At 38.9% G+C, this 26,755-nt stretch overlaps 2 protein-coding genes across 12 annotated transcripts in view; both read left to right on the top strand.

Moving 5' to 3' along the window:
• The window catches only part of rapgef2b (Rap guanine nucleotide exchange factor 2b), a 128,634-nt gene extending 121,919 nt beyond the window's left edge, over positions 1–6,715 (top strand). For 7 of the 9 annotated variants that reach the window (XM_059516001.1, XM_059515999.1, XM_059516000.1 and 4 more), the window contains 4 exons: positions 1,393–1,594; positions 1,986–2,437; positions 3,660–4,011; positions 6,372–6,715. In XM_059516001.1, coding sequence (XP_059371984.1) covers positions 1,393–1,594; positions 1,986–2,437; positions 3,660–3,985 — 980 coding nt within the window. In that variant the 3' untranslated portion in view covers positions 3,986–4,011; positions 6,372–6,715. The remainder of the gene's footprint in view (positions 1–1,392; positions 1,595–1,985; positions 2,438–3,659; positions 4,012–6,371) is intronic. The other 2 variants (XM_059516004.1, XM_059516006.1) reach the window with 2 other exon arrangements.
• Positions 6,716–15,960: 9,245 nt separating this feature from the next.
• On the top strand, positions 15,961–24,417 carry LOC132110142 (uncharacterized). Of its 3 annotated transcripts, XM_059516735.1 has the most exons (7): positions 15,961–16,041; positions 16,358–16,475; positions 18,542–18,653; positions 21,369–22,419; positions 22,793–22,945; positions 23,545–23,646; positions 24,071–24,417. In XM_059516735.1, the coding sequence occupies exons 4-7, from the start codon at positions 21,379–21,381 to the stop codon at positions 24,377–24,379; spliced, it is 1,605 nt and encodes a 534-aa protein (XP_059372718.1). In that variant the 5' UTR covers positions 15,961–16,041; positions 16,358–16,475; positions 18,542–18,653; positions 21,369–21,378; the 3' UTR covers positions 24,380–24,417. The 3 variants fall into 3 exon arrangements, with proteins under 3 accessions (XP_059372718.1, XP_059372719.1, XP_059372720.1); XM_059516736.1 differs by lacking the exon at positions 24,071–24,417 and having other exon boundaries at positions 23,545–23,885; XM_059516737.1 differs by lacking the exons at positions 18,542–18,653; positions 21,369–22,419.
• Positions 24,418–26,755: the final 2,338 nt, after the last annotated feature.

Genomic DNA, 26,755 nt, shown 5'->3' with positions numbered 1-26,755 from the left:
TACACCAACTGCTAAAGTCCATCTACACTGGACGCGACAAAGCGACCGTTTTGTGTCAATACGTCATAAATATAATTTAGCAGGGATTTGGGATTTGTCACGCCACGTTCAGTGTAGATGACAGCACTGATTATAATGAGTTCTATACACTGATCTATATTGGTTTTATAGAATTCTGCCGCGCTGCTTGCGTCCAGTGTAGACACGATGTAAAGTTACAAATCCTCCACTTTCCATATCTACTTTTACATTTGCATCACATAACATTTCTGTCTCTCATCATTCACGTGTTTTACCCTGTATTCAGCCATTGCATCTATAAGAAGCCACAGTATGAAGGGGTTTTCCTCCTTCTGTAGAAAATCACCAACAGGTAACAGGTCCTGGATGCAGATTAAAGCTGAGAGAGTTCACACAAGCATCATTATTGCTGTGTCTCAAAATTTAGTGAGCTGCCCACTAAAACATCATTTAGAGTAAATAACCATTCAAAAACTTGGGGTTGGTAAGGTTTTTGAAATCTTTTGAAGTCTGATTAAAAAAAAAAGTATATACATTTACAGAACCCAAAACCTATCATCCCTTTGTGGTATTGGTTGCTTTTATAGTATTGAGACAGTTATGTTTTTTTTTTATAGTTATATATTTCAGTCCTATGATTAAACAATGACATTTGCATTCAGACTTTCTTTAGTATTAATATTAAATGTTATTTTTGTGTTTTATAGTACGTTGTTAGTTGGAGGTTCCACTAATGATTTTATAAATTTCTAAATATCAGAAGTGCTGACATTTGGGTGAACTCTCTCACCAAGTCTAGACGGTGTTTTGCTCCTGTTGTAGCTGGCAGAGGCAAGCTAGTGCTGTAGCTGTGTGTGTGTGTGTGTGTGTGTGTGTGTGTGCTTGTTACTGAAGCAACTGCCTGGTTTTGATTAGCTAATCTAAGAAAGGGGTGACTCTATTGTTTGGAGTTGAACCTCTCTGAAACCCTGAATACAACCTCTTATTTCTTGCACTAATCATTGAATTGTCAATTTAATCATGATGTAAACAGGAAGGCTTATCATCCATAAGTAGATGCGGGCATACAGTGTGAACACTGACATAATATCTCACAGATATCCTTCAAAGTCAAGGCATTCCCAGAATGCAGTGTGACAAGTTCAGTAAAAACAAAAAAAACCTAAAACAAATGGGTTTTAAATATATTTCGATTTTATTCAGAAGTCAAAAGTAACTCTACAATAGTTGGTTGGCAGCAAAGTAGCTCCACATATTCTGGAACAAAATATTTTATGTGAAAAGAGGCAATTATAGAATGGGGTACTGCAGGGCTATGTATTAAGGCCGAATCATTTTCTGATCATGTCGTTCTGTGTACTCATGTGCCAGGTTATGGAAGAGCAGGTGACTACCTGTCGGACTCTGGCCACAGTGAGATCTCCTCACGCTCCAGTCTGGTGAGCACCTCCTCCCTGGATATGGGACAAGATGAACGCAGGCATCGATATGGAGTAATTGCTGGGGAGGCCCATGGCAGTAGCCACCGGCTAGAACGCAGGGCTACTGCTGATCCCGACCAGTACAGCTTGGGGTAAGCACTACTCATTACCTTCAACTTACAACTTTCAACTAGTTGTATTGTTGCCTAAATCACTAGTCAGTTAATTGGTCTAAAGACACCCTGGGTCAGTTATGTTGGTTTTGGGCTCATCTGACCCCAGTCGGATCAGTACTTACATAATACAAATTATTTTGTTTAAAAGCAGATAGTCAGAGTACATTAGAATGATTAAAGGTTTCTTGAGAAATATGAAACCATTATTATTATTTTTTAAACGGGGCACTCAAAAATAAAGCATTCTATTAAACAAAGACCAAGTCTATATTACGTTACAGTTCCATCGTTTACCATCATGGCCTAGTCCTGCCAATGCAGAGTAAAAATTAAACCCTTCTGGATTCTTCCTCCTTTCTTCTTTCAGGTCCTACTCATCAATGCAGGACTGCCGGGGTCTGTATGCGGGCGCCACCGTGCTGTCTTCCCCCAGCTCAGAGGAGCTTACCCAGGACCAAGGTGACCGAGTGTCTCTCGATGCTGCTGATTCTGGTCGTGGCAGCTGGACCTCATGTTCCAGCGGCTCCCATGACAACATTCAGACCATGCAGCAGGGCCGTAGCTGGGAGGCACTTGCAGAGGGTGCAGGGCTTTGGGGAAGCAGAGGAAGCTGGGCGTCTGCCTGCTCCTCTTCGTCCTCTGTGGCATGTTGGGGCGAGGAATCTGAGGGAGACACAGGCACCATCAAACGGAGAGGAGGGAGGGATGTGACCACAGACCCAGAGACCAGCAGCATCACTTCCACTGGTTCAGAAGAGTCCAGACAGCACAGTCGACGCCCCTCACCCATCACTGCAGGCAACACCAAAGCTGTGATCAGTAAGGGTCGCCACATTAACCTGGTTTGAAGGGATAGTTTACCCAAAAATGACGATTGTTTTGATATTTACTTAACCTCATGTTGATCCAGTGAAATATATTCTCTTATTTTTTCCATATAACTTAAAAATTTGAAGAATCAAATTGCTTTTTTTCATTCAGCAGCATTTAAAAGTTACCATTTCTGCTAGCTTCAAAATGGGCCAAAAACGTAAAATAATTTACCGTATTTTTCTAACTATAAGTCGCAACTAAGTATAAGTCGCATCAGTCCAAAAATACGTCATGACGAGGAAATAAACTTATATATAAGTCGAACTGGACTATAAGTCGCATTTATTTAGAACCAAGTACCAAGAGAAAACATTACCGTCTACAGCCGCGAGAGGGCGCTCTATGCTGCTCAGTATAGACTATAGGTGCACTGAGTAGCATAGAGCGCTATCTCGCGGCTGTAGACGGTAATGTTTTCTCTTGGTTCATTTCTCTCGGTTCATGTCAAATTAATTTTGATAAATAATTCGCTCCTGACTATAAGTCGCTGGACCAGCCAAACTATGAAAAAAAGTGCGACTTATAGTCCGGAAAATACGGTATTTGAGGAACATTTAAGAAGCTGTTATTTACTAATAGTTTTGCCTAAGTCAAATTTGATAACTTTTGGTGATCATGTGAGGTTGGACATCAAACTGTCTGGTGCTTAGTACTCAAAAGTTGGGGAAAGATTTTGATTTCGGGGTAATACTTTTAAATGAAAGTGTTGCATCAATTTCTCACCCTGATGTTGTTTCGAACCCTTGCCGTCTATGGAGGGTCAAAAAAGCTCTTGGATTTCCTCAGAAATATCGTAATTTGTGTTCCGAAGATGAACAAAGGTCTTTTGGGTTTAGAACGATATAAGGGTGAGTAATTAATGACAGAATTTAGATTTTTGGGTGAACTATCTCTTTAAGAGTAACTACACCAAGTTATATTTCCTAACCTATCTGCTGTGTTTACACTTTTCATGACTTTTTGTTGAAGTCATGATTTTTGCATGAAAAACACATTCACAACGATTATACTAACATCTGAAAATGAACACTACAAGGTGGAATAACACAACAAACTACCTACAAAAGTGATCCTTCCTGATCTAGTGCATGTTTGCATGTGTCCGACCACTTGTGTGAGAAGCGTTACGGATATTAAATGGATCTGTGGTGTCCGTCTACTTCCTCAGCACGGAAGGACGGTCGTTACCGGGATCCTCCTCCCACGCCACCGGGCTACACAGCACTGAGTATCACAGACGTAACTGAGGGTACGGCTCACTCGGGCAGGAGACCACCAGACTACACCACCGCCTTGCAGCGCTCCCGTCTTGTCACACATTCCCCCGACTCCCACCACCCCCCAGCTGCGGGAAAACCCACCCATTCGCTGGACCCCCGTGGCCGAGAAGAGGAGGAGGCAGAGGAGGTGGAAGAGGAGGGTGAGTGCTTGTCTCCCAAACTCAGAGCTCAAAGGAGGAGAGGTCCACACACAGCAGTTCCCCCCAGGCCATGAGTTACATACACCACCCCAACAGGAAGGTAAAACATCCCAAACTCCAGTTACTTCCACACTCACACACTCCACGCACACTCACATACACCAGTCATGGTCTCTGCATGCCAGGAGGACAGCTCCTTCACCTGCCCACCATCACAAACCACCAACGCATCTCACACAGTGCATGTGCCGCCACAGAGACAGCCTGCCCCCCGTTAACGTGGCAACATCCCAGTCATTGCTCCCTGCTCTGCAGTGTGTATTGGCTCTCACCCATCAGTGCTCACAGGAAAATCACTAGATCTGCCATCATAAATGCTTGAACACCTGATAGAGCCTGAAGTTGTGTTTGTGTTGTCAGGTAGCACGTAAAATAGCATTAGTACTTATAAGCACATAGATCCTGACTTGGGGAATTGTCATTTTATTAATGTTCACAGAAGTAGTCTTTCTTGTCTTGTCATGTTTGTCTGTGGTCCGGTAAGGCCAGAGCATATTTTATTCCTTATTATATTTAGCGGTATGCCCGTGACTTTGTTCCAAACCCGAGTGCATTTCCTACCCTAGGCAGCATTTTTGAGGCGTCAAAAATAGAACAACTATGCTGCCTCACTTATTATGTGTGTTTTTTTATATGTAGTGTATATATAATACAGTAAATTTATATTTTGATTTAAATACAGTTGAAGTCAAAAGTTTATATACACCTTGCAGAATCTCCAAAATAAAAGAGGGATCATGCAAAATGCATGTTATTATTTAGTACCTGAGCAAATATTTCACATAAAAGATGTTTGATTCTTTATACTGTGTGGTTACCTGAATGATGCAAAGCTGTATTTTTGTTTAGTGATAGTTGTTCATGAGTCCCTTGTTTGTCCTGAACAGTTAAACTACCTGCTGTTCTTCAGAAAAAAAACGTTCATGTCCCACAAATGATTTGAACCATTTCCAACAATGACTGTATGATTTTAAGATCCATCTTTTCACGCCCAGGACAACTGAGGGACTCATATGCAACTATTACAGAAGATTCAAATGCACACTGATGTTCCAGAAGGAAAAACTATCCATTAAGAGCTGGGGTGGAGGGACTTTTTGAATTTAAAGATCAGGGTAAATTCAACTTATTTTATCTTCTGGGAAACATTTTAATATCTTCTGTAGCTTCTGAAGGGCAGTACTAAATGAAGAAAAGATATTTAGGCAAAATAAGAAAAAAGTACACTGTTTAAAAAAAAAAAAGTATTCTGTTTAAAAGATTTCAGGTCAGTACTAAATGAACAATAGCATGCATTTTGTAAGATGCCTCTTATTATGTTAAAATAATGAACATTTTGCAGATTCTATAAGGCATTGGTCTCAAACTCAATTCCTGGAGGGCCACAGCTCTGCACAGTTTTGCTCCAACCCTAATCAAACACACCTGATCCAGCTAATCAAGGTCTTCAGGATTACTAGAAACTTCCAAGCAGGTGTGATTTGGAGCTGGTTGGAGCTAAACTCTGCAGAGCTGTGGCCCTCCAGGAATTGAGTTTGAGACCACTGCTATAAGGTGAATGTAATCTTTTGACTTCGACTATATATATTAATATCTAAAAATAAATATTTATAATCTATATTCTCTCTCTCTCTCTCTCTCTCTCTCTCTCTCTCTATATATATATATATATATATATATATATATATATACTGTATATGTATATACTGTATATATACATGCATATAGACACAAAACATATATAGAATCAACGCTTCGCACCAACCTATGCCGTCTAAAATATAATTTTATATAGTTCTATTGTTTATTTTATTCACTACTGATCTTTCACTACCGAATCTTTTCAAAAGATTACTTTTTTTGTATCCCATGTGTTTATGATTAGTGTTACATTGTTCGTTTAACAGTTATGGTTAGTCACTTGTAAGTGATGTGAGTAACAAGTTGCTGCATATGAAAATTTCGTATCAGTGACTCTTTCATTTAGGATGCTGTTTTCACACAGCCCCAGTTCCAGTCTACCTGCCATGATGGTAATTTATTAAAAAAAATTTAGCATTGCATTATTTGGTTCCAAACAGTGGTGTGCTTGCACCAACAGTGACATCTGTTTGCTGGGATAAGACGATACAAGTTTTATTCCAATTTTCCAATTTTCTTTTCTTTTACTTCCAAAATTTAATATGCACAAAACTGCACTTGCATCTGTTTACTGCAAATACAATATAAGAGATGAGGTTTGTGACGCCAAAGGCCGTTTCTGCTGAGACAATGAGTAATGAGAAATACAGATTATCAGTAACAGTTCACTTTAACATGTCACTCGGGTTTGGATCAGAGCCTGTGTGTTTAGGTGATTATATTCGTGATGCTCACATAGATTATCTTTTCTTCCTCCAGAGGATGAACAGGTGTCTGCTGTTTGAAAAGGGGGCGACACTGGCTGCACTGCTGCATTAACTGATGGCCCATATGGGGCATTCACAGGTCCGACAGACAGACCATCCAGTCTACATTTTGACGGCACTGCCTCTCTCCCTCCTTAATGATGGATTCATCTCCCTTCCCTGCCTTAATGCATCATGGGGGGTTTAATGCCCTGCATGCTAAGAAATACTGTGAAGAAAGTAGGCGTGCAAAAAAATAACTTATTTGGCACTTTGGAGAATGGAAAAATGTACTGAACTGAAACTCGAACACAGCGCTTTAACATTCACACACACACACACACACACACACACACACACACACACACACACACACACACACAAAACTACTGTTAACGGTTATCTTTAAACAGTTCCCTATTTCCTTCTGCTTAAAGGACACATGAACATTAGTAGTTCCCCTCAGCACTTTTTAACTGTTTTTAAGGGGTAAAATGATCCACACAATCAACATTTCAGTCACTCGATTCTGGACATGCAGTTTGGATGACACAGAAGGCTTGACTATAAACTTAACTCCACTCCTTTTCACTTCAATCCTGACGACAACACTCATATCTGTGTGGTTCAATATAGCAGTATTATATTTGCAGGAGCACCACTTGAAGGACATCTCTTCTGCTGGATGACTACAAATGGAGTTCACATTGACATACGTAGCACACCGATTTAATACGGAAGTCGCTTTGTGAAAGGAAATGATGCTAAGTGAAGCCTTAGTGAGTGATCAAGTTTGGTCAAAGGCCTCATAAAAAAAATAAACATGATACAAAAACAAAAAGCTGAATAATTTACATCTGTTGGTAATCGAGGAGACAAAGTCCATAAAAGTGAATCAGTTCTGCTGCAAGAAGCTTTTAGTGATGAAGAGGAAGTGTACATGCTCATCTTTGATATGACGCAGGTGGTTTTATCAGTTCAGTGCCTCTCCAGCTTCAAAAGCATTTGCTGTGGCACAACTTCAAGCCCCCTATTGCTTAAAGTGAGAACTGCAGGCTACTCAAGCAAATGGGGACGTTTTATTCGGGTGCTACTTATTTTTCCTCTCATTCTGTGAAACCATTAAGGTGGTGCGTAAAAGATGGTGGCTTCTGTGTTATTTTTTTCTTTACGATGGATCAAATCATGCATGTTTCTCCTGGAGTGGGCCTTGAACTAACTACCACTGCTGCACAACAGCTTTCACAATCATTCACAGGAACTGATCTGGATATGTGCTTTTACACAAACCCACCCGGAGTCCACCAGTCAGAGCAGAACTGAACCGATGGGAGCACGTCACTTTTATTCTTTCATTTTAATCACTGAGTTAAGCTGATCACATTGATCAGTATTGTTAGAAACGATAGACTGAAGAAGAAAAAAGTTTGCAGTGTTTTCCACTGTAACACCCTGTAACATCACTACTTCAATGTTTCTTTCTCTAGTTGCTTTGTTTGTTTGTTCGTTCGTTTGTAGGTTTTTGGCTCCCACACTTTTTTTTTTTTTTGTAATGGTTGCGGATACAGTTGTTAATAAATAACACATTTGTAACAGTAACTATATTGACCATCTGCTTTCACCTATTTTTATTTTTTTTCACGTTCTCGTTTTGGCAAGCCAAAATGAGTCACTTGTTTTTCAAAATAAGTTGCACAAATTGTACAAGCATAAATACAACAAGGTAAATAGTAGTAGGTAGCTGTTCTGCTACTCTGTTCGATATGTGATGTTAAGTGAGACGTGTACATTTAGCTGGTGAATATTATCTCTTTTTTGACTACTTTTACCTGTACGTCTTTTATAAAGACAATTGGTGGAGTATGTATTTGTCTTTTTTTTTTTTTTTTGCCTTTCTTTTTTTTTGTATTTTTAATACAATAATTGTATATAGTGGTTATATTTTTGTTGAATTGTAGAAATGTATGATGTTTATGCCTCAACATCCAGTTTATATGAAGCTGGTAATCAATAAATTCGACAAAAATCAATCAACTTATAGTTTTTAAATGCTATTATTATTATTATTATTATTGCTCTTCTTATGTTGATTCTGCATTAAGGATTTTGTTTTCAAACATTGTTTTAAATGGCCTTTGTCACCACCTAGTGTTTGCACAAGATAAGACATGGAAGTAACTTGAAATGTGTATCTCATACTTTTCTAACTGACAAATGTATGTTGGGGTTAATAAAAGACATCCGTATCGATCTGCTGTTCAACACTCTTTGCTTTTTCAGTGTTACTTCATAGATTTTGATGAACCAAAGTGGATAAACTGGGTCATGTATACAGTGATTACACATTTGTCCTTATTGAGCATGATGCATTTGCTACAGATGAGTAAAGTTTGTGAATGAACTTTGAAGTTGCCTTGGAAAAGCCTTGTCTGAAAGTTAGAGGCATTTGTAAAAGCTGGAAGTTTAGATAGATTTGACATGTTTATAGCTTCCTCCCAAGAAGACCAACCCACACTCTGGTTAGTCGAGGAAAGGTCAGATTTTCACTATTGGTGAGGGGTTCATGGGGAAAGCAAGCAATAATGCCTTAGTAAGCAAACTAAATCCGCAGTTATACATGAAAAATACCTGTAAGCTTAGGTGGCTGACTAAATTAAATGTCAAAGATGACAACATCCTAGACTAGAGAGTCATTGCAATCGACACAGTGTTCTATAATAACCAAGTCTGGTAACTTTTTCTGTTGATTTTATGTTATATAACATGCGGTTTCCCCTCATAACTCCCCTGCTTGTCTCATCTGTGTTTACGTGCAAGTCTAGGATCTGTAGTGGGTTTTGGAGACAGGAACGAATCAGATCAAAAGTAGGGCAGTCATAATATGGTGTTGAAGAGTCAGATTTTGTACAACCTACAGTGTACTTGGACATGACTGACTTCATAGGGGGCAATTTTCAGCCATTCTAAACTTTAAATCGCACTGTTTCACAATGGAATGGCTTCAGAAAATTGATAATTTGGAATGCTTTAATAGTGCGTGTGTGTGTGTATCTGCTGAGAGAAAACGAACAGTATTTATATCGTTTTTACCTCTTATACACAGCCATGTCCAAGTGATCTGAGGGTGCGAGTGATTCCTGGTGTGTGACGTGTGCACGCGTTCTGGCTCAGTCTGCTCAAGTATGGCGGGTACTCCGTGCCAAAATCAAACATCCGAACGACCGACCGACCGATCGAACGTCTATCCGAACGTCTTGAACTTTCAAACGGCTGACCCACGTGACAACCTGACGTGACGCCAGCGTCTTGAAATTTGCAGCTTTTTAACCATACAAGTATACAAGCTGACGTGTAAATGCTATAAATGGACATGATAGGCAATACATATGCCTACAGATGTTATACCTAAAATAATACTCAACCATTTCCTGCACTTCCCTGAATAAGCCTATTGTAGGTTAAGTGATGAACTGACCAAATTACCACCTGTAGGCTATATCATGACTTTCTGTGTATTTCATGACTCTAATGTTTCAAACACCAGACTCACCTATTGTAACTGTATAGGCTACAGTGGTAGGCTTTTAATTAATGTTGTTGTATTTTTCCTTTTTTATTTTTTTATTTGTCAAACTGATTAATTGTATATTGTCTGATATGTTGTTTTACAAGTAAGAGTTAAAAGTTATAAGATAAAGGGTTTTTAATTTCAAAGTCTTCAATGCCATAGACCATGTTGTCATTAGTTGGCCATTGACTTTTCATGGTAATAACACATTGAGAAAGACACAGTTAATTGTCAGGAGAAACAGGCTGGATTCAGATGCTGGTAAACTCAAAGCTTTATTTAAGCAGAGGAGGCAGAGTAGATGAGTCACGTTCCACAGGTTTCACGCGTAGTGAGAGAATGAGAAGCAGATGAGTCAAAAGCAGATGAGTAATGTTCCACTGTAGTACGTATGACCGCCGAGACCGGAGGGATGACAGCTGGAAGTTTCTAGGAGCTCTGGACTTGTAAGAACAAGGGGTCAGAAGTTCGGATCTATTGGTACGAGTAACAACAGTCTGACAATAGACAGAGAAACACAGGAAATAATAAAGGGGAAAAAATTAGAAGAACATAGAGAACAGGTGGCGAGCAATTAAGGTTAACAACGGGGAAACAAAGGAGGCGGGGAAAACTCAAACAGGCAGACCGGTGAGCTGTCAAACCATCCAAACACCCACAAATACATACACACACCAAAAAGGCAGGTGATTAGTCCCGAGACCCGACAGTTAATATTATCCAATATAATCTATTGCCTAGGCTACTTTGTTAATTTTTACCATGATTTCATCTTCATTCTGAAATTTACTTTGCTGACTCCGCTGACTCTTGGGCTACAAGACAGTGAGTTCCTCTAACATAAGATGTTGATGTTTTTACTCTGATGAACTCTGATATATAAATTCTGTCATAGAGAGAGGTCATGTAAACAGTAAACACTGTTTCTAACATGCATTTTCACTGTCTCTTGTGTTCTCATTTTGTAAACATATTATTAAATTAAAGCTGCAAGCAGCGATGAACGGGCCCTCACACCCGGGCTCACCGGCAGCGAGTGGCTTTAGTAAATAGGTGAACGGTGAGAAATATGCGTTTAAACTCATAAATATAAGTAGAATATATCAATGTTTATTCCATATATGTGCCAATCTTCCTGTTGCCAGCAGGTGGCGCTATCATTATAATGGAATATTGGCCTTCAGATGTGTTCAGGGCTGCACTCTTATCGAACATGTGAAGTTTGGGGAAGATCAAACATTTTATGCCTGAGTTACAACAACTTCTCTTGCTGTGGCGAGACATCAAATTTTGTCATTTTTGCCATGGACACGCTCTTTAACAAAAACTCAAGATTGCCACAATTTAACATTACACAGGCCTTTAGATTAGACTGACCACAAAAATACATTAATGTCAAAAAATCTCTAGGAGTAGTTTGTCTCAGCGTAAAATATGTCACTTTCTGTTGCCAGCAGGTGGCGCTATGACTATAATTGAATATGGGCATGTAGAACTGTTAAGGGCAGAAGTCTTATCTAACATGCGAAGTTTGGGGCAGATTGGACATTGTATGTCTGAGTTACAGCAACTTCCTTTTTCATGGCGAAACATCGAAATTTGTCAGGCCGCCATGGACACTCCCTTTAACGAAATCTCAAGATCTTCCCAATTTAACTTCGCAACGGCCTTTAGATTTAACTGACCAAGTTTGATGTTGATCTAAATAAATCTCTAGGAGGAGTTTGTTAAAGTACAACCCCTGAAAATGCCAAAAACAACACCAATTTTGCAGGGAAAATTCAAAATAACCGACTTCCTGTTGGGATTAGGATTTCGTACCAAGAGACTTTTTCATAGATATTGGTGTGTAACATGTGTGTACCGATTTTTGTACATGTATGTGAAACATAGCTTGAGGCGCACTCCGTTGAAAGTGTATATGCACTCAGTTGAAAGTGTATAGGTGGCGCTATCGAGCCATTTTGCCACACCCAATGGAATATTGGCCTTCAGATCTGTTCAGGCCAGGACCCTTATCACACATGTGAAGTTTGGGCAAGATCGGACATTTTATGCCTGAGTTATAACATCTTTTATTCCCATGGCGACACATCGAACTTCGTCACGGCGCCATGGACACGCCTTTTAACGAAAACTCAAGATCTTCACAACTAAACATCACACAGGTCTTTAGATTAGACTGACCACAAAAATAACATCGATGTCATAAAATGTCTAGGAGTAGTTTGTCGCAGTGTAAAATATTTCACTTCCTGTTACCAATAGGTGGCGCTATGACTATAACTGAATATTGGCATGTAGATCTGTTCAGGTCAAGAGTTTTATCCAACATGTGAAGTTTGGGGCAGATTGGACATTGTATGTCTGAGTTACAGCAACTTCCTATTTCATGGCGAAACATCGAAATTTTTCAGGCCGCCATGGACACGCCCTTTAACGAAACCTCAAGTCCTTCGCAATTTAACATCACAAATGGCTTTAGATTACACTGACCAAGTTTGGTGTTCATCTGAATAAATCTCTAGGAGGAGTTCGTTAAAGTACAACCCCTGAAAATGGCAAAAAAAAACACCAATTTTGCAGGGAAAATTCTAAATAACCGACTTCCTGTTGGGATTAGGATTTCGTACCAAGATACTTTTTTGTAGGTATTGGTGTGTTACATGTGTGTACCAATTTTTGTACATGTACGTGAAACATACCTCGAGGTGCACTCCGTTGAATGTGTACAGGTGGCGCTATCGAGCCATTTTACCACACCCGATAGAATATTGGCCTTTAGATCTGTTCAGGCCAGGACTTTTATCACACATGTGAAGTTTGGGGAAGATCGGACATTTTGTGCCTGAGTTATAACATCTTTTATTCCCATGGCGAGACTTTGAATTTTGTCACGGCGCCATGGACACGCCCCTCAACGAAAACTCAAGATCTTCACAATTTAACATTGCACAGGCCTTTAGATTATACTGACCATAAAAAAGACATTGATGTCAAAAAATTTCTAGGAGTAGTCTGTCGAAGTGTAAAATATGTCACTTCCTGTTGCCTATAGGTGGCGCTATGACTATAACTGAATATGGGCATGTAAATATGTTCAGGTCAGGAGTCTTATTAAACATGTGAAGTTTTGGGCACATTGGACATTGTATGTCTGAGTTATAGCAACTTCATTTTTCTTGGCGAATCATCGAAATTCGCCAGGCCGCCACGGACACGCCCTTTAACGAAAACTCAAACTCTTCGCAATTTAACATCGCAAAGGCCTTTAGATTAGGCATACCAAATTTGGTGTTGATCTGAATAAGTTTCTAGGAGGAGTTCGTTAAAATACAACTCATGGAAATGGCAAAAATGACACAAAATTTGCTCATAGTATTAAAAATAACCGACTTCCTGTTGGGTTTAGAATTTTGCTCTAAGAGACTTTTTTGTAGGTATTGGAGGGTTACATGTGTGTACCGATTTTCATACATGTACGTGAAACATAGCTCGAGGCGCACACCGTTGAACATGTATAGGTGGCGCTGTCGAGCCATTTTGCCACACCCACTTCTGAAACCCATATCAGATGTACATTTTCGCCAGTTCTGAGGTGTGTGCAAAGTTTCATGACTTTTTGAGTATGTTTAGGCCCTCAAAAATGCGATTCATTCTGGAGAAGAATAATAATAATAATAATTAAAGCTGCAAGCAGCGATGAACGGGCCCTCGCACCCGGGCTCACCGCCAGTGAGTGGCTTTAGTAAATAGGTGAACGGTGAGAAATATGCATTTAAACTCATAAATATAAGTGGAATATATCAAAGTTTATTCCATATATGTACCAATTTTGCTGTTGGCAGCAGGTGGCGCTATCATTATAATGGAATATTGGCCTTCAGATGTGTTCAGGGCTGCACTCTTATCGAACATGTGAAGTTTGGGGAAGATCAAACATTTTATGCCTGAGTTACAACAACTTCTCTTGCTGTGGCGAGACATCAAATTTTGTCATTTTTGCCATGGACACGCTCTTTAACAAAAACTCAAGATTGCCACAATTTAACATTACACAGGCCTTTAGATTAGACTGACCACAAAAATACATTAATGTCAAAAAATCTCTAGGAGTAGTTTGTCTCAGCGTAAAATATGTCACTTCCTGTTGCCAGCAGGTGGCACTATGACTATAATTGAATATGGGCATGTAGATCTCTTAAGGGCAGAAGTCTTATCTAACATGCGAAGTTTGGGGCAGATTGGACATTGTATGTCTGAGTTACAGCAACTTCCTTTTTCATGGCGAAACATCAAAATTTGTCAGGCCGCCATGGACACTCCCTTTAACGAAATCTCAAGATCTTCCCAATTTAACTTCGAAAAGGCCTTTAGATTTAACTGACCAAGTTTGATGTTGATCTGAATAAATCTCTAGGAGGAGTTCGTTAAAGTACAACCCCTGAAAATGCCAAAAACAACACCAATTTTGCAGAGAACATTCTAAATAACTGACTTCCTGTTTGGATTCGGATTTCGTACCAAGAGACTTTTTCGTAGATATTGGTGTGTTACATGTGTGTACCGATTTTTGTACATGTACGTGAAACATAGCTTGAGGCGCACTCCGTTGAAAGTGTATATGCACTCAGTTTAAAGTGTATAGGTGGCGCTATCGAGCCATTTTGCCACACCCAATGGAATATTGTCCTTCAGATCTGTTCAGGCCAGGACCCTTATCACACATGTGAAGTTTGGGCAAGATCGGACATTTTATGCCTGAGTTATAACATCTTTTATTCCCATGGCGACACATCGAACTTCGTCACGGCGCCATGGACACGCCTTTTAACGAAAACTCAAGATCTTCACAATTTAACATCACACAGGTCTTTAGATTAGACTGACCACAAAAATAACATTGATGTCATAAAATTTCTAGGAGTATTTTGTCTCAGTGTAAAATATTTCACTTCCTGTTGCCAATAGGTGGCGCTATGACTATAACTGAATATTGGCATGTAGATCTGTTCAGGTCAAGAGTCTTATCCAACATGTGAAGTTTGGGGCAGATAGGACATTGTATGTCTGAGTTACAGCAACTTCCTTTTTCATGGCGAAACATCGAAATTTGTCAGGCCGCCATGGACACGCCCTTTAACGAAACCTCAAGTCCTTCGCAATTTAACATCGCAAAGGGCTTTAGATTACACTGACCAAGTTTGGTGTTCATCTGAATAAATCTCTAGGAGGAGTTCGTTAAAGTACAACCCCTGAAAATGGCAAAAACAACACCAATTTTGCAGGGAAAATTCAAAATAATCGACTTCCTGTTGGGATTAGGATTTCGTACCAAGATACTTTTTTGTAGGTATTGGTGTGTTACATGTGTGTACCAATTTTTGTACATGTACGTGAAACATAGATCGAGGCGCATTCCGTTGAAAGTGTATAGGTGGCGCTATCGAGCCATTTTGCCACACCCAATGGAATATTGGCCTTCAGATCTGTTCAGGCCAGGACTTTTATCAAACATGTGAAGTTTGGGGAAGATCGGACATTTTATGCCTGAGTTATAACATCTTTTATTCCCATGGCGAGACTTTGAATTTTGTCACGGCGCCATGGACACGCCCCTTAACGAAAACTCAAGATCTTCACAACTTAACATCGCACAGGCCTTTAGATTAGACTGACCACAAAAAAGACATTGATGTCATAAAATTTCTAGGAGTAGTTACACTGTAAGAAATGATTCTGTGGTCATGTAGATTTGAATTAATGTTTTTGGTTAAAATGTATTCAATATAATTGTGTTTATGATTTTGAGGCAAATATTTAATTAAATTTCAAATAAAAATGGTTGGAATAAAATCTACCCGTTGTACTTAAATAAAACTTAAGCATTATATTTACCTAATCCCAAATGGAGAGAATATTGAGTGAATTCAAATTAATGTAATCAGGCAAATTTTAATTGAAAAGCACTTCCTGTCAAAGTGCGCCTTTTTTTTTTTTTTTTTTAAAGGCAGCTGGCCTACAAGACATTTGAAGAGTAACGTTAGGCTACAGACAGTGAATGTTCGTTTTCTTCTACATTGCTCATCTTGCAAAATTTAACTGGTTGACTTAGGTAAGAAAACTTATTTTGTTATCACTATGTAGTGGTATATTACAATATAAAATGAGTTACCACAGAAAAAGAGACTTAGCAGCAACACAAAGTTGGCTTCTGTTGGAAGGCTATAGTGTGATGTTGTTGCGCTATAATATTAACAGCATTATACATTTTGGAATAATTCTTATGTATCGAAGTCAAACTTTTATTTTGAAGGATGTGTGTTAGCATTTTCACTGTCATGGTTCCTAGGTCTTTTGCGTGTTAATATAATATCCTCAGTATGTTTTTATGAAATTGCGTAAATAAGTACAGTGGGTTTAATTTTAAGGTTCCATAAAGAGCAATATTTGGGGTTATCGCTGGAAGAGCATCGTATATTTCCGACGGCACTTGACGCAGTTCCGTGGCTTTACTTCTCGTGTGTGGAGCTCGTCTTCCCGGGGCAGGTAACGTAACTTCTCTCTGTTTTTTCACCGTTTTGTTGCAACTTGCAAATGTGAAGTTAACTTAGCTAAATCCACGTGAAGTCAGTCTATTAACAGTGTTACGTTTTAGAGCCGCAATTTTATTTCTTTCCATGCATAAATCTGTTAATTTTAGTGTGGTAATGTCCGTCCATAGCGGCTAGCACTTAAGTTAGTTCGCGAACGTAACTAGCAGGAGGGGAGGAATTCAAATTCAGATGGCACAGACTCTCTCATTTTACAGCCAAACTGTAACGTTAAACTAAAAGTTTCTGAAAACATTTTAGTAACAGAATACTGTATTTGGATATTTGGAGTTTCGGGAGCTGAACTCCATTGGAAGAAATGGCCATTTGACATAAAGATGACTGGTGATGAATGTCTTTTTAACTAGCTAGCTAGTCATTTAAGTTACATTTTTACCTAAATAAGTCCAAATTTAAACACAAAATAGTTGTTGAATCAAACAGTGGCCCCTACCGTCACTTTATTCTTTAAAATATCATAATTTTACTTGTCCTGAAGGCTTATTTCAATTTGTGTATTTTTTGGGGGAGTTCTGCATGACTTTAGATTTAGAGCCTGAACTTCTGTGCTTCCGGCGCCTTCAGCGGACTCCGTGGGGCAGGTATAGCAATCTAGGACTTCAGTGTCTCAGAGCACTCTGCCACCGGTTATTTTTTTTTTTTATAATTTTTTTTTTTGACTAACGTTACGTGGAATAATAATTTCTCTGATATGGTTTTCCACAAAAAATAACTTAAATTATATCATAGTGAAGTGAAGTGACATTCAGCCAAGTATGGTGACCCATACTCAGAATTTGTGCTCTGCATTTAACCCATCCGAAATGCACACACACAGAGCAGTGAACACACACACACACACACTGTGAGCACACACCCAGAGCAGTGGGCAGCCATTTATGCTGCAGCACCCGGGGAGCAGTTGGGGGTTCGATGCCTTGCTCAAGGGCACCTAAGTCGTGGTATTGAAGGTGGAGAGAGAACTGTACATGCACTCCCACCACCCACAATTCCTGCCAGCCCGGGACTCGAACTCACAACCTTTCGATTGGGAGTCCGACTCTCTAACCATTAGGCCACGACTTCCCCAAAAAAATCCTTTAAATGATTAGTTCACCTCAAAAAGAAAATGTCCTTATAATTTACTCACCCCAATGCCATCCAAGATATCCATGTCTTTATTTCCTCAGTGGAAGAGAAATTAAGTTTTTTGAGTAAAACAAGTTCAAATCAATGCGGTTTCAAAGGTGTTTTAAGTGCTTCAATGGGCTGTGGACTAGGGGTTCATCTAGCAAAACAATCGGTTATTTTCTAAAAATAAATAATTATTTATATACTTTTTAAGCACAATTATAATTATAATATATTAATAGGAAGCACCGGGAACTACGTCATCCCTAAAAGGTCACGCTTAACAGTGCAGGCGCTGGCGGAAGTACCGCCCCACTGTTTAGAAACGGTACTTCTATCTATTGGCACTTCCACAGCATGACCTTTCAGTGAAGATATAGTTCCCGGTGCTTCCTATACCGGCTCAAGACGAATAATTGTGCTTAAGTATGTAATTTTTTTTTTTTTTTTAGAAAATGACCGATCGTTTCGCTAGATGAACCCCTAATCCTCAGCTTTGATCGTCCACAGCCCGTTGAAGCACTTAAAACACCTTTGAAACCGCATTGATTTGGACTTCAAAACATTCAGCCCATTTGAGTCCATTATTCGAAGAAACATCCAGAAATGTTTTCCTCAAAAAACTTAATTTCTCTTCCACTGAGGAAATAAAGACATGGATATCTTGGATGGCATTGGGGTGAGTAAATAATTAGGAAGTTTTAATTTTGAGGTGAACTAATCCTTTAAAATGACATCAACTCCTTTTCTCCAATTAAAAAATCCAGGATTTATCTAAATATGTAAATATTTTGCATGAATTCATTTAATTTTTCACACAGGGATGATTTTTATCTGTAGAAATGTGAAACTGAAAGGCACTTCTCATATCTAAAACTTTGTTTTCCTTAGGTGCAGCCAAATGAGATGGCAGTGTAAAGTCTGTGGATTCAGAGCGACAACAAGGGGTGATCTTCTGCAGCATTACAGACTACAGCACAGGACGTTTGAGATTGGAAATTCGGTACCTTGTCTTGATTATTATTGTCCATGCTCCTTTAAAACATTAAGTGCCCTCCGCACACATTTGTCAAGGTATCATGCAGAGGATGAAGCTAAGGGGCCAGGTGTAGTCCTCTCTTTCACATGTGTTATTTGCTCCGCTAAATATCCCACTGAAAAAGAATATTTCCAACACCTTGGGAATCATCTAAGGAGTCATGAAACCGTAGAGTGTGTTTTTGTTGGATGTACATTTAAGACCAATATATATGGAACATTTTTTGTGCACAAAAGCAGAAAGCACAACCCTCATTCACTTAAAGACTTAAAGCCAAATGTCATTGGTGAACACCAAACTTTACCAAATGAAACTGATCCTTTACCCCCAGGTGATAGTGATTGTGATGATAGTGATACCAGTATAAATCCTACAGTGGATATATCAAAAGAAATTCACCAAAGAATTGGCTCACTTCTCTTGAAGCTGGAAAGTGTACACAACGTTTCTGGAAAATGTATTGATGATTTGGTTGAGGAGCTTTATTTTATATATACCGCTTCTGCTCCAGTAATCCGTCAGCTTGTCGATACAAGTTTGAAAAAGTACAATTGTGTTGTGGAGAAGGACCTTGTTAACGAATTGGTGTTGGAAATATGCAAGTCACACCCTACAAGCAAGGCACTGGGAGAAGATGGGCCCTTTGGTTCTGTGTATAAGAGAAGACAGTATTTCAAGAAACAGTTTGAATTTGTCCAGCCAGTAGAGTACATCCTTGATTCACAGAAGAATCTCAGCTTTCAATATGTGCCCCTTCTTCAGACCTTGGAGCATATATTGACCAATAAGGATATTGCACATGAGGTTTTGAAAAAAAAAACCTCATCCACTCAGTATGAATCATTTCAAGATGGGAAAAATTTCAAACAAAATCCATTTTTTGCTGTGGATGAACCAAGAATAGCATTAATTCTCTATGCTGATGATTTTGAGGTTTGCAACCCTTTAGGGACGTCACGTAAGAAACACAAGATCACTGCAGTTTATTGGATCCTGGCAAATGTACCACCTGGACTGCGCTCTACTCTTTCTGCAATAAACTTGGCCATTCTCTGGAAAGCCGTTGACATTAAATGATTCGGCTATGATATTGTTTTAGAGCCTCTCTTGAAAGATCTGTCTGTTTTGGAACAAGAAGGAGTTTTTGTTGCCTGTGCTGGAAAGAACATAAAAGGCACTGTATATTGTGTGGCAGCAGACAATCTTGGTGCACACTCTCTTGGTGGACTTGTTGAAAACTTCACTGGTCCTTACATTTGCAGGTTCTGCTTAGGATCTCAATCTGAATACTCTCAAAAGGAGGTACGCTGTGGGGAATTTCCACCCCGGACTGAGGAAACTCATAACTTGCATCTCAAAACTCTAGAAGATGACCCCACCTTGCCTCATTGCTATGGAGTCAAGAAAACTTGCCCACTGACTAAGAAGCTGAGTCACTTCAGTTTTGTTAGAGGTTACCCTCCTGATATACTCCACGACCTATTTGAAGGCATTGTCCCTAAAGAATTAGCACACTGTCTGAATACTTTCATTAAGAACAAATACTTCACATTATCAGAAGTTAATGACTTAATAAAGCAATTTCCATTTGAGTTTACAGACAATCTTGACCGCCCTCAACCCATCCCAGTAAATTTTGGTAGTCGTGGTACTATAGGAGGAAATGGTCATGAGAACTGGGCACTCATAAGGTCACTGCCACTACTCATTGGCCCAAGGATACCCTCTGATGATCCAGCGTGGCAAATTCTAATGACACTTAAGGACATTGTAGAGCTCTCTGTGGCCCCTCTCCACTCCATTGAAAGTGTTGCTTATCTTGACCAAAAAATATCTGAGCATCGTCATAGACTGCAAGAAGTTTTCCCTGATTTAAGATTGACACCCAAACACCATTTTTTGGAGCACTATCCTGCGCTCATAGAAGCATTTGGTCCTCTAGTTAGACTGTGGACTATGCGCTTTGAGGCCAAGCATAAGTTCTTCAAGCGTGTTGTGAGGTTCTCAAGCAATTTCAGGAATGTCTTGGCGTCACTTTCAACAAAACATCAGCTGATGATGGCTTACAACTGGCAAAGAAATATGGCTAAGCCTGCCCTGGTAGCCAGTAAAGTGTCATCTTTGCCTTTGGAAGTACTACATGTTGACATCCAGTAGTCTGTCAAGAAACTGTTTCCACATCTAACAAGTGTACAGATGTCAAACACTTTGACATACCATGGAACAAGGTATTCAGCTGGGATGATCTTGACGTATGGTTCTACAGGAGGGCTTCCAGACTTTGTAGAGATCATACAGATGTTGATCTTGGAAAGCAGCCTTTACTTCATTGTCAAGAAACTCAATGCTTGGTACTTGGAGCACCTCAGATCTTTTCTGTTGGAGACCTGTAATGAAGTGAATCTTGTTCATCACCTCAGCCTTCAAGATGTCTATCCACTTGCAGCTTACACAATTGCAGGAATGCGTGTGGTTACACTGAAACGTTACATTTGTTGTACATTGTAGATTCTATCTTTTCCCTCTATCATAAACTGTAGGGTGTTTGTGATTTTGTGAATTGGCTTATTTACAAATAACGGATGCCCACACATCACTTGTTTTTGAGGGTTTGAGTAATTTTGGTGCTTAATGGAGGTATAACCTTTATTTTTTTAAAGACTATTTTCTTCTCACTAGGCCACCTGACATGGATTCAGCAATGCTCTGGGTCCTTTTTGGGCACAGAATAGAGAAACTGACTCTTCCATCCGGAATACCAGAGACAATGGAGGAGCTGAACTTGGCCATCAAACTGACATTAAGTATAACCGACAACTTCAGCTTGCAGTATTTAGATCCAGATTTTGGTGACTTTTTTACTCTCAACTCCACTGCTGAAATTAGACACAAGGCCACAATTAAGGTTGTGACAATCAATCCAGTTGTTCTCAGTTTATACCCATTACCACTTAATGACAGCTACGATGAAAGTTTCACCTCAGAGCAATCCCATGATCCTGCCTCCACAAGTTCCACTGTACAAGACTCCTGTGGCTCGTGTGAGTCGTCATCTGAAAGCTCAGCCATCATGTCAGCAAGCAGCAGCCTACAAAAGAAACCATGGCCAACTGATTTCATTATTCCACGGTTCTCTGTTGAAACCGAAATGATTCTTGAAAGAGCAAATGAAGTTTATAGAAAAGAGGGCACACTGCTGACTATGCCAAACATCAAGTCCGATATACTTGAAAAGCTAGCTCAGTCCATTTATACATACACTCCCTATCCATCACTCCAGAATCGTCTTTCTGTCGCTGAAGCGCTTATCAAGGCACACCCATGTCTCAAGGATCCAGGCAGCTCTTCAGGCGTCATTGGTTGGCAGAATAGTATTAAATACAAGATGGCTAACTACAGAACCAAGTTAAGAGGCTTTGGTATTCCAGATGTTACATGCAATGCTCTAAAACATAAATGCCCTGCTGACAGGAAGTCTGCAAAAAATGTAAAAAAGGCAAAAAGGGCAGAGGTCAATTATCTGCCACCCTACCCAGCTGGTGAAAATGAGCAGAGCTTGGAGAAAGTAAGGGAAGAGCTGGTCACAGAGTCAAAAAAGAAGAACAACGAAAATGTAGTCAAAGACCAAATGAGCAAAACATTTGCCCTCAGAGGACATGAAATCATCAATCTGTGTCCAACTGTTCGAGCCATGAAGGACCGCTGGCCTGCCCTGTTTGACCCTTCTCAAGTAAGTTGGAATGTGTAATTCCTGTTAAGAAACAATGCAAATGTGAAACTGACGACCCTGTAAGGGATTGCTTCCAAATAATTTTGTCAAATTGACTTCAAGATGTAAAAAAATACTATTACTTTGATTAATAATTTGTCTAACATGTTTTTTCCATAAAGTTTCAGTAATGTCATTAAATCCTTAAAATTACATCTAACTCTCCCTCATTTACAATTCCAGAATGTTCAAATATACAAATATTGTGGAGGGGGACTTCAGTACTCTCACAGTGGCAAAAAGTATTGAATGTTAGTCAATTTATATGAAAGAGGTTTAAGAGGCTAAGAACGGATGTGATACCTTTGTCTCTATTGTTGCCTTTTTGTTACAGATCAATGCAGAATTTCAAAGAACAACCACTGTACTTCTGGAACCGAAATTTATGTCTGTGTTAGACCGTCACACTCCCAAGCTACTGATGCTATTTCGTGCCAAAGGTGGAGCACTTGGAAGAAGACTGGAGATCATAATGGAACTGCTGCAGGTACAGTAATTTTCAAAATTAGAAGTAGCTTTGTTCCATAAGATTTCCTAATTATATGAATAAGGATAGACAATTGTCCTCCAGAGCTGCTGCCCTATTTTAGAAAAGGAAAAAATAACAGCTCATGCCTTTAAGATGCTGCTTTTTGTTTTACAAATTGATCTTGATTGAATACCTCCAATCGCTCACTGTGAATCCTCCGGATAATTCACTGTTGTATTCACACATGGGGTAATTCAGAAATGACACAGACTTTGTACTATAGAGCTGTCCAGGTTAAATCCATTTAATGTCAGATTCGAACATTTGTGCTTACACATTCATCCCCTTCAGGTGATGTATTTATAATTTCAGGCTTGCAGTGCATGTGTGGAAGGGCTGATGGATTATCACAAAATCATAAACAGTACATTTTCTATTTTAAAGCCATTATGAAGCTCTGCCTTGTGGTCTGACGAAGCTTTATACATTAAGTAAAACAGGCATGTAAAGTATGATCAGAATTGATAGGCATCATGTGTTTACATTTCTAAATTACAGAAACATCCAGTTTTTTTTTTTAAGTGATTGACTTATCAGTTGTTGCATTCCTCCCCAAGGACTCGGTGCACTCTTCGATTGAGAGGACCAGAGAGGTTGTTCTCCGGTGTCTTATAGAATACCTTGGAGAACAAGTGGGACATCTCATCAAAGAATTCAACGTAGGTGAACTTAATTTACATTAACTTAATTCAAGGACCGTATTTCCTTAATTTCTCATGTATAGGTGCTTGATCTAGATATGTGACCTTTATCTGTAAATTAAATTAATGATGATTTTCTTCAGAATTTTTTTGATCTGAATATTTTTTGGTAATGCATCGTGTAGGTCTTAAATTTACATCTTTATGGTCTTAAAATGTCTTAAAGGTCTTGAATTTGACTTATTGTAACCTGCATGGACCCTGTACAAAAACATCAAAGTGGAGAAGAAAACAAAACAGACCAATTTGACACCAAGGCCTGCGGGAAAATAAAATCTAATAAAATAGATTTATAAGCTATGAAAACAATAATGAATGTATTTTCTAGTAATGTGATATGCTTGCAATATATTTCTGACCGTTTTACAATTTCATGTTGCAGGACACTGAGAACTTGGAGGAACTTGAACAGCTCATACTGGCCATTACTGTGACCCCAAAGCCTGGAGCTTCTACAAGCAACAGCCCAAAGAACATTGGGATCGTCATAGAGGGCATGGAAGTCATCACAGGACTTGGAGATATTGCAAGGGCTTGCTCTGTCCTCCTTGGCTTGACCTACGCGCTGAATCTTAATTATCCCACACAGCTAAAGTACACCTTTGAGGTCTTCCAAAAACTTTTCTTGGAACTGGATGATTCAAAGCTTTCAAGTAAAGTCCAGTCTCTCAAGAGCAAACTTGAGGCTTGAAATGAGACTGTATTGCCGTGCAGACTTTTGTGCTACACAATGTTCATCTTCTACAGAGCTTGAAAATTGCACATTTGAAAGTGCTATGTTTTTAAGTTTGCACTGATTTGTCCCACGAATGTCGTGCCATTACAATTGTTGTAAGATCAAAGTACAAATGTATTTTATTCTGTTCAATTTGCACTTTTATTATTTATGTTTTGGCACATGCCATTATGGCGTATTCTCCTTTTAAGATCTTCATTGCTTTTTTTTTAATAGTTGAAGTCAGCATTTTGTCCTTTTTCAAAGTTCTGGTTTGTAATGCGTGAGCAAACTTCTGCCTTGAAAATGAGACCGTAGTTGCAGTGTACATGTTTTGCTACACAATGTTTAGCTTCTACAGAGCTTGGGAATTGCACATTTGAAAGTCCTATGTTTGTAAGTTAGCACTGATTTGGATTTTATCCCATTAATGTCATTGAGATTTCTAGTTCAAGGTACAAAATGTTTTTTACTTCGTACAAATTACACTTTTCTGCTTTTGTTTTGGTACATGCACGTCTGGAGGATTTTTCTTTAAGATCATTATTGACTCAATTTAGTGGCTAAGTGCGGTGATAAAGCATGGAAACAGGTTTATGGACACATCACCATTCTGTATGTCATTTATTTTTGTTTTTACAAAATAGTTTAAAGTCAGCATTCTGTCCTTTTCAAATGTCTGGTTTGAAATGCAAGATCCATCTTCTGGCTTGAAATGAGACTGTGGTTGCAGTGTTCAATGATGTGCTACAATGTGTCTAAAGCACAAAAGTGAATTGTTAATAAAATTCTTATTTGAGTATTTAAATGTTGTACTTTCTGGGCCATATTATTCATAAGAAAGAAATATTTAGATTTAATTAATTGCATTGATTAAATTTAAATCAATGTGCAGATTAATGTAGATGATGATTACTCAATTATGATATGTAGAATCTAATTAATTTTTATTAGTACTATTTACACATTAGGGAGTTTATCTTTTTCAAATCAACTCAATATTTTTGTTTAGGTTATAATTAATTCTGTACTGTTTTCTATTAAAATTTACTTATATTAAATGTATAACTATTAAGGGTCTCATTTAATTAATATTTACTCAATATCAAACCTTGTGAAATTTAATTAATAATATTGCTTGTAATCTGTTGCCTCATTTTTATTGAGTAGATATGGTGTATTTTTTCTTACAGTGTAGTCGCAGTGTAAAATATGTCACTTCCTGTTGCCAATAGGTGGCGCTATGACTATAACTGAATATGGGCATGTAAATCTGTTCAGGTTCGGAGTCTCATCAAACATGTGAAGTTTGGGGCAGATTGGACATTGTATGTCTGAGTTATAGCAACTTCATTTTTCATGGCGAATCATCGAAATTCGCCAGGCCGCCACGGACACGCCCTTTAACGAAAACTCAAAAACTTTGCAATTTAACATCGCAAAGGCCTTTAGATTAGGCATACCAACTTTGGTGTTGATCTGAATTAATCTCTAGGAGGAGTTCGTTAAAATACAACGCATGGAAATGACAAAAATGACACAAAATTTGCTCATAAAATTAAAAATAACCGACTTCCTGTTGGGTTTCGGATTTTGCTCCTAGAGACTTTTTTGTAGGTATTGGAGAGATACATGTGTATACCAATTTTCATACATGTACGAGAAACGTAGCTCGAGGCGCACACCGTTGAACGTGTATAGGTGGCGCTGTCGAGCCATTTTGCCACACCCACTTCTGAAACCCATATCAGACGTAAATTTTCGCCAGTTCTGAGGTGTGTGCAAAGTTTCATGACTTTTCGAGCATGTTTAGGCTCTCAAAAATGCGATTTATCTTAGAGAATAATAATAATAATAATAATAATTAAAGCTGCAAGCAGCGATGAACGGGCCCTCGCACCCGGGCTCACCGGCAGCGAGTGGCTTTAGTAAATAGGTGAACGGTGAGAAATATGCATTTAAACTCATAAATATAAGTGGAATATATCAAAGTTTATTCCATATATGTGCCAATCTTTCTGTTGCCAGCAGGTGGCGCTATCATTATAATGGAATATTGGGCTTCAGATGTGTTCAGGGCTGCACTCTTATCGAACATGTGAAGTTTGGGGAAGATCAAACATTTTATGCCTGAGTTACAACAACTTCTCTTGATGTGGCGAGACATCAAATTTTGTCATTTTTGCCAAGGACACGCTCTTTAACAAAAACTCAAGATTGCCACAATTTAACATTACACAGGCCTTTAGATTAGACTGACCACAAAAATACATTAATGTCAAAAAATCTCTAGGAGTAGTTTGTCTCAGCGTAAAATATGTCACTTCATGTTGCCAGCAGGTGGCACTATGA

The sequence above is a fragment of the Carassius carassius genome, chromosome 29, assembly GCF_963082965.1.
Source record: "Carassius carassius chromosome 29, fCarCar2.1, whole genome shotgun sequence".
NCBI classification, from domain to species: Eukaryota; Metazoa; Chordata; class Actinopteri; order Cypriniformes; family Cyprinidae; genus Carassius; species Carassius carassius.
The sequence above is the reverse complement of the archived record's forward strand: the minus strand, read 5'-3'. Positions and strand labels throughout refer to the sequence as shown.